Raw genomic sequence first — 9023 nt, 5'->3', positions numbered from 1 at the left:
CTAGTAAATTTAGCCCTATAATTCCTGGAATATCGTATTAAAACTTTCCTTAAAAAAACAAAGAGATTGGGAATTAAAAATAAATGGATTGCAGGCTTTTTGTTGTTGTTATTTTTCAAGAATTTTTGCATATTTTACAGTCAAAACTAAATTAGTCATTCAATAATATAAGATAAAAATGAGAACGAAAAAAATACAAGAATGAAAAGAAAGACAGTAAGCTGTTGGTGTTTGCTATGTGAAAAAAATAAAAAAATAAATAAAAAATAAATAAATATATATATATATATATATATATATATATATATATATATATATATATATATATATATATATATATATATATATATATATATATAAGAAAAAAAGGGGATAATAATTTTGTCCTTAAAATTGTGTTTAAAAAATTAAAAACTACTTTTATTCTAGCCAAAATAAAACAAATTCTCCAAAAGAAAAAAATATTATCAGACATACTGTGAAAATTTCCTTGCTCTGTTAAACAGCATTTGGGAAATATTTAAAAAATAAAAAGAATTCAAAGGGGGCTAATAATTGTGACTTCAACTGTGTGTATGTATGTATGTATATATATATATATATATGTATATATATGTCTGTATATATATATGTATGTATGGATGTATATATGTATATATATATATATATATATATATATATATATATATGTATATATATATATATATATATATATATATATGTATATATATATATATATATATATATATATATATATATATATATGTATATATATATATATATATGTATATATATATATATATATGTATATATATATATATATATATATGTATATATATATATATATATATGTATATATATATATATATATATATATATGTATATATATATATATGTATATATATATATATATATATATATGTATATATATATATATATATATATATATATATATATATGTGTATATATATATATATATATATATATATATATATATGTATATATATATATATATATATATATATATATATGTATATGTATATATATATATATATATTGTTAGGCTAGTAGCCTGCATGATTTCTGTAGTAACATGAAATTGATACATATTTAACTACTTAAATCAAACTGTGGTTTTAAATTGTAATTGTATGTAAAATGCATGTAAATTATTGAGGAATGGGAAGTGATGCTGTTGCAGATGTAGTAGAAGCTCTTTAGTATGTCTGATAAAACTGCTGTTGTAGCCTAGGCCTATTGCTGTATATTACAGCAGAAAACAGCATGACCATGGGTGTCATTCCCACAGGCATCTGAAGGAAAACTCCACTTATTTTGAAAATAGGCTCATTTCACTACTTCCAGAGTTAAACAGATTATTTTTACCAGCTTTAAATCCCTTCTGCCGATCTCCGGGTCTTGCAGGAGCAGGTTTTTGGGTCCTTTCACACCACACATTGCTTTGGTTCGATTTAGTTGAAAAGAACCAAAATGCAGTCATGTGACAAAATCCACATCACTCACTGGCCAGATGTTATTGAACATATTTCCTCAACTGCTTTTCGATTGGTCAGAATTACCATGCGGGAAAATGCCAATGGAACTCCCGCAATAAACAAACCGGCAGACACAAAATGCTAATGTTTACTATGGAGGGACGACTGCGCTGGCTAATTGTATCCCTGGTCATAGTATATATAGTTTGTATACATCACTTTAAACTATACATTTTGAGAATGAAGCGCGGCTGCAGCAGGAAAACAATGTTTTAATGGGGTAGTCCACTACGATATCATATGTTAAAACTTTAGTTGATGTGTAATTTAGCAGTGGTTCAATGCAAAGGGAGACACAGGCTTTTACAAAGTTAGATTAACAAAGCCTACAACGAACAAAGCTTGGGGACTTCAAAAAAATAAATGATTCAGTTTACACCCCATGCAAACACCCTGCGCAGCAAAGAGGCGTGGCCAGAGGCACTGTAATGTTATAGCAGAGAAAGCTAAAATGCCGTCCAATCGCATTTCCACAGAGCTTGTTCTGTTTCTGTATTTGGGCTTCCAAAGGACACTACACACAGAGAGAAGTGCTTACAGTTTAATTGTAATTCTGTTCCAGAGAATTATAAAAATATATAGCTAGCATTTGACAAAGGACAGCTTCCAGAATCACTCCCAGTTCAGTGCTGGAAACTCCTCAAAGGAGGAGCAGCTCTAACAAGCAGAAGCTGTGGATTGTGAGCTGTTAGATTTTGTTTAATTTGTTAAAATTGATCTATGACAGCTTGATTAGTTAATGATTACTCATACACTAATGTATTTGTTAATGAAGTAGATAACTTGACCTAATAATGAGCAACGCATTTATTCAGCAATGCTTAATCCTTGTTCATGAAAACCTAGAATGTTAGTTAATGTGTTAGTTAACATGAGCAAAAAATCAGGTTCAGAAATACACAATCTTTGTTCATGTTAACTAGTCATACTAAGAGCAGAGCTTATGATAAATCCGTAGTTACTGATCAATGTCAGGGTCAAAGGAGTTCTAAATGGACCCTCTCTAAATGCATCTCAGCTTCAACTGTTATTCATGTTTGTTAACTCTTCACTAACATTATTTATCATTAACAGAGCATATGTTAATGGAATTAGGAAGCTTATTGTAAAGTGTACACTATTCCAACATTACCTAATGTTTTACTAACATTCGTTACCTCTTTATTACCACGATTTATCATTAACAATGCATTTGTTACAAAAGTATTTGTTTTCTTAACAACTACCAGCTATTTTTTTGTTGTAAGCAATTTACCCTAGTTTTTCATGGATTGTATTTTATGTGCAATGCTCTCATCTGCTCTAACAGCAACTTGACATTTTTGGGTAATGCTTGATAATTTCTCTACCAGTTTGTTTTGAATTTCCACATATTTTTCTGGATCTGCAATGGCCAGTTCAGCAATAACTGCATTCTGCACTATTGTGTTTCAGTCCATGCCACACATTGTGTTCATGGATGTTGAAAAATTTATTCCAAGTTTCTCGAACATTGTTTTCTTGAACATTGTCTTTTTAAATACCCATGGACACATACAGACACACACCCACCGACACACACACACACACACCCAATTACAATGTGCACCTAACTGCCAAAACTTTTTGCTTTCATAATCTTATGCAAATTAGAAATTAAAATCCATAATGAATATTTACAGAATTTGTTAGTAACATAATTTCATCAAACAAAATGAGCATATATATATATATATATATATATATATATATATATATATATATATATATATATATATATATATATATATATATATATATATATATAAAACATATATTATATATTTATATATTAAACATTTTCAAAACACCCAGAGAAAATAGTAATAAATGTTAAGAAAATGTAAAAGAAAACATCTCAATAACCATGTGCATATAAATACAACATTTCTCATCAAAAACTTTTAGTATATTAGTTATTTACCACTTAACAGTCACTGTCCAGCTACCAGGACAATTAAGTTTACATCACCTTTTTGCATTTAAGTCTTAATCTAATAATGACAAACTATATATCATTGGAAAGGACTGTTATTTGTTATGTAAGAATTATAGATTCAAACCAGATTACTGTAGATTACTGTCACCCTACAACCTGTGGGACCATTTACGGTTTTAAAGCATAATAGTCTAAACAAAGCCAACATGACAAATATATATCATTTAAAAGCTTAAACTTTCTAGTTTTTATATTAGGTGACAGTTTTAGTTGGATTTACTGAGCAAAAGTGATTTATTAATTTCCTACAAGGATCACCCGAGTTGTGAAGCATTACTTTGCTACAGCAATCCACGTTTTAGAGGTTAAATTCTAATCAAATACCACCAAACTGCCAATCTTTTTTTTTTTTTCAAAATGCCCAAATTTATAATTTTATGTTTACTTTAGAAATATAGCCATTTGTATGAATAAAACATGGTTATGTTCCTCAAAACACAGGGGGCGCCCTTGTATGGTCACCAATGGAAAGTGGATGTCATCTGGTGGTCATGTTTGGTACTGCGGCCAAACAAAATATTACTGAGGCGCACAATTTTAGAGTATAATTTGTTCAGATATTTCGCTTGATTTAGCTAAAACTGGTTTGATACAATATTTTATGTAAATACTAATATATATATATATATATATATATATATATATATATATATATATAGTTTTTTAAATAAACTCAATGGCACAAAACTTTTAATTGAACTTTTTTGACTTCAGCTAAAATCTGACATTTGACATCTTAAATCTATAAACCAACGCGTCAAAGATTGTCATTCATTTAAGTTCATCATGTAATTTTCACATCTGAAAAGTGGGGCGACAGTTATGGTGTTAAATATGAGTGATAGAAAGTCCCACAAAACTCAATCAGTATATCATATCTCTTTGAATGCACATTATTGTGGTGCTTCTTCTCCCTGTGCCTCCTCCATCATCTGCTTGTACTGGCTTTTGAAGAACCCAGCCTTGCAACGAGATAAAACATGCGTTAATAAACCAGACATGCTGTAAATATTAAAAATACAGATTGTATAGACAGGAAAAAAAAGGTTTTCTGACAGTAATATACCTTATAGAGAGCTGCAGTGATGAGAGCCAGCAGCAGAAGTCCTCCTATCACTCCTCCGATGATTTCCTTTGTCAGGTCCACCTCCTCATACACCTCTACCTGGGTGCTAATCTACATATAATATAGACTGTTAACGATCGCTTTTGTAAATGACACGGTATTTAACTGTCATTTGTATTTCACTGTAGGAGAGTTATGCGGTATGTTACTGTATTTGAAAGTTGCATTGTAAAAAATATGGTGTATTTTACAGTAATGATATGCATATAATTTTGTAAATGCATATACAGCAAGATAAAAGTGCTATAAATGTAAATACAGTATTTTTGCTGTAATTGATTTACAGTATGTTACTTTAAATTCTTTGGAAAATTGTTAACAGTGTAGTGAAAAAAAATGTGCGCAAGTGAATGTTTAATGCATGTCTCCATCCACCTTATTCTTTTTCCTTTTTAAAATATATATATTTTTAAAAACACTAGAAGGAAATGTTTAGAAATGTGCAATTAGAAACAATTAAGAGTCAACTGAGCACAAACTATAATGGAATCAAAGAAAAAATGTGTCCAAGTAACTCAGAATCTGTCATGGATTGGTCAGGCTCTCACGACCCCCACTCACGAAGATCACCATCACCTGACTTCTAATGAGCACACAGCTGCATCACATTCACGAGCACCAGATAAAAGCACAGCACTCCAGTCGCTCATTGTCCGGGCTCGTCTCGACGAAAGCGGACAACTGAGCGACCACTCAGCGTAGTCATCCTCAGCTAAAACAAACGATTTCCTTACCTCTGTCTCCTGTCCGCTTCATAACAGAAGCCCGGACCAATAACGACGACAACATGAGCACCCCCGATCACCTTCAAGAGCTGGTGGACCAGTTGAAGCGGATTCTACAGCCACCAGCTCCACTTTCCAACGCACCACCAGCACCGAGCACTTCCGCCTCCACAGTTTCTTCTTCGGCCCTTCCTTCCAGTCCCATGGCCCGACCAGCGCCCTACTCAGGCGGAGCGGGGGAGTGCAATGGTTTTCTGTTACAATGTTCCCTCATATTCGAAATGCAACCTTCTCTATATCCCACAGATAAGTCGAAGATCGCCTACATCGTATCTCTACTCTCTGGACCTGCACTTAAATGGGCTGAGACGATCTGGAACCAAGCCGGGCCGGTCATGAATTCCATCACTACCTTCACGGAGTATTTCAAAGAGGTGTTTGGACGTTCTGATGGGGAAGTAGCCGCTGGAGAGCAGCTGTATCATCTAAAGCAAGGTACTCTATCTACACAGGAATATGCTCTCCGGTTTCGCACTCTAGCAGCTGCAAGTGGATGGAATGAGAGATCGTTGTTGACCACGTACCGGCTCGGCTTGGAACCCACTCTCCGAATCCAACTGGCCACATTAGATGATACAATGGGTCTGGAGAGATTCATCCAACATTCTCTCCGATGTTCCGATCGTCTCCGTTCCTATCAACAGGACACCATCACCCCCTCGTCTGCACTCCTCCAATCGCCTGAGTCAACAGCCTCTCCAGAACCAGAACCCATGATAATAGAGTCTGGAAGACTGACATCAGCGGAACGACAGAGGAGGCTGACCCGGGGTCTGTGTCTATACTGCGGTGTCAGTGGACACACCCGTATGGAGTGTCCCCTTCGTCCCATTCGGACTTCAGTGAGTGTATTCAGTACGAATATTGAACAATGTAAACCACTTACTACCACCGTACAAATAACTACTGCCTCTATTTCTCTCCTTGTCACAGCCCTCATCGACTCCGGGTCAGCAGGGAACTTCATCTCCCAATCCCTCTGTCGTCAACTCCACCTCCGTACTGAGGCGTCCTCGCATATATACCAGATACAACCGATAACCCAGTGCACTCGATCTTCGACCCGTATCCATCGACAATGCGAAGACATCCTTCTTCAAGTGGGGTTGTTACATCAAGAGAGGATTCAATTTCTGGTTCTGGAGGGTGCAAATATGGACATCATTCTAGGGCGCCCGTGGCTGGTGAAGCACGATCCCATCATCTCTTGGGGCACAGGAGAGATAAAGAAATGGGGATCTGGATGTACACCTGCCTGTTTTCCAAATCTCCCTCTTCAAGGTCGGAACCCCATTTCTTTGTTTGCAACATCGGTCGAGAGCCCTCCTGAGAAGCAGTCTATCCACATTCCTAAGGAGTACAGCTCCTTTCATGATGTCTTCTGCCCCAAGAGAGCTTCCCAGCTACCGCCGCATCGGCCATGGGACTGCGCGATCGACCTAGTTCCAGATGCCCAGTTGCCAAGAGGTAGGATCTACCCGCTCTCGCTTCCAGAGAATCAGGCAATGGAAGATTACATAAGGGAGGCTCTGAGTCAGGGGTACATACGTCACTCAAAATCACCAGCCGCCTCAAGCTTCTTCTTTGTGGCCAAGAAGGACGGAGGGCTGCGTCCATGCATCGACTACAGGGTCCTAAATAACGGTACAGTAAAATACCGATATCCCCTTCCTCTGGTACCAGCCGCTTGGAACAGCTCCGAGAAGCTAAAGTCTTCACTAAATTGGACCTCCGCAGCGCGTATAATCTGATAAGAATACGTGAGGGGGACCAATGGAAGACAGCATTCGTGACCCCTACTGGCCACTATGAATATGAGGTCATGCCTTACGGTCTGGTCAACGCCCCCTCCGTATTCCAAAACTTCATTCATGAAGTCCTCCGGGAGTTTCTTCACCACTGTGTAATAGTGTACATAGATGACATCCTCATTTACTCCCGGAGTGAGGGCCGAACATCGCCAACACGTTGCGGAGGTCCTACACACATTGAGAGAACATCACCTCTACCTCAAAGCGGAGAAATGCTCATTCCACCAGAAGTCGATTCATTTCTTGGGATACATCATTGACCAAACCGGTATACGTATGGATGGGAAGAAAATTGAGGCTGTTCTATCCTGGTCAGAACCCACTTCCATTAAGGAGCTCCAGAGGTTTCTTGGGTTTGCTAACTTTTATAGACGGTTTATCAAGGACTACAGCAGGATTACATCACCTCTCACTAATCTCCTCAAGGGTAAACCCAAAGGACTGGAGTGGACCAAAGAAGCAGCCGCAGCCTTCCGCCTTCTTAAGAAGGAGTTCACAAGGGCCCCACTCCTGACTCATCCTGACCCAAATCTTCCTTTCGTGGTGGAAGTGGACGCATCCACCACCGGCGTCGGGGCAGTATTATCTCAACATCATGATACACCGCCCCGACTGCATCCCTGTGCCTATTTCTCTCGGAAGTTGAGCCCGGCGGAGCAGAATTACAGCATAGGAGACAGGGAGCTTCTAGCAATCAAGCTAGCCTTGGAGGAGTGGCGTCACTGGTTGGAGGGAGCCAAACATCCGTTCCAGGTGATCACAGATCACAAAAACCTCCAATACATCAAAGAGGCCAAGAGACTATGTCCACGTCAAGCCAGATGGTCACTTTTCTTCTCACGTTTTGATTTCTCCATTTCCTATCGTCCAGGACCCAAGAATCTAAGAGCAGACGCTCTCTCTCGTTTACACGAGCATCACGATCATGAAGAACTCCCAACGAAGATTCTTCCCGAACACATCTCCATTTGTCCGATCACCTGGAACGCTCCTCCAGTCGTTGCCACTCCGGAAGCCCCTGCTCCGCCGGGATGCCCTCCTCATCGGCAGTTCATACCACCTGAACACCGGGTAGATCTGATCCACTCCTTACATACCTCGCTAGGCACTGGACATCCAGGGATCAACAATACTCTCTCGCTAGTATCCCAACGATTCTGGTGGCCAAACATGGCAAGGGATGTGAGGCAATATGTTCAGGGCTGTAAGGACTGTGCCCAATCCAAGAGCCCACGTCATCTACCCGCTGGAAAGCTCCATCCCTTGCCGATTCCGAACCGTCCCTGGTCACACCTAGGAGTGGACTTTATCACTGACCTCCCTTCGTCAGAAGGTAATACCTGTATTCTAGTCATAGTAGATAGATTCTCAAAGTTTGTCAAACTAATCCCTCTGAAAGGTCTTCCCACAGCCTTTGAAACTGCCGACAATATCTTTAATCAAGTCTTCAGGTCATTTGGTATTCCAGAAGATATTGTGTCGGACAGAGGTCCACAGTTCATCTCACGTCTATGGAAAGCCTTCTTCAAGCTCCTAGGTGTGGCCGTCAGCCTCTCTTCTGGATATCATCCCCAAACCAACGGGCAGACAGAGAGGAAGATTCAGGAGGTGGGACGGTTCCTGAGGACCTTCTGCAGTGGTCACCAGAACTCCTGGAGCCAGTATTTGGGCTGGGCAGAATATGCCCAAAATTCACTGCGGCAACCCTCCACCGGACTCACGCCATTC

The 9023-nt window shown here is 38.3% G+C and overlaps 1 protein-coding gene across 1 annotated transcript in view; it reads right to left on the bottom strand.

Moving 5' to 3' along the window:
* Window positions 1-4230: 4230 nt before the first annotated feature.
* The window catches only part of LOC130238156 (integrin alpha-M-like), a 39488-nt gene continuing 34695 nt past the window's right edge, over window positions 4231-9023 (bottom strand). Inside the window, exons 30-31 of the mRNA XM_056469061.1 lie at window positions 4640-4750; window positions 4231-4535 (exon numbers count right to left, since the gene is read on the bottom strand). Of these exons, the coding sequence (XP_056325036.1) occupies window positions 4467-4535; window positions 4640-4750 (180 nt within the window). The 3' untranslated portion in view covers window positions 4231-4466. The remainder of the gene's footprint in view (window positions 4536-4639; window positions 4751-9023) is intronic.

This window comes from Danio aesculapii, chromosome 12 (assembly GCF_903798145.1).
Source record: "Danio aesculapii chromosome 12, fDanAes4.1, whole genome shotgun sequence".
NCBI classification, from domain to species: domain Eukaryota; kingdom Metazoa; phylum Chordata; class Actinopteri; order Cypriniformes; family Danionidae; genus Danio; species Danio aesculapii.
The sequence above is the reverse complement of the archived record's forward strand: the minus strand, read 5'-3'. Positions and strand labels throughout refer to the sequence as shown.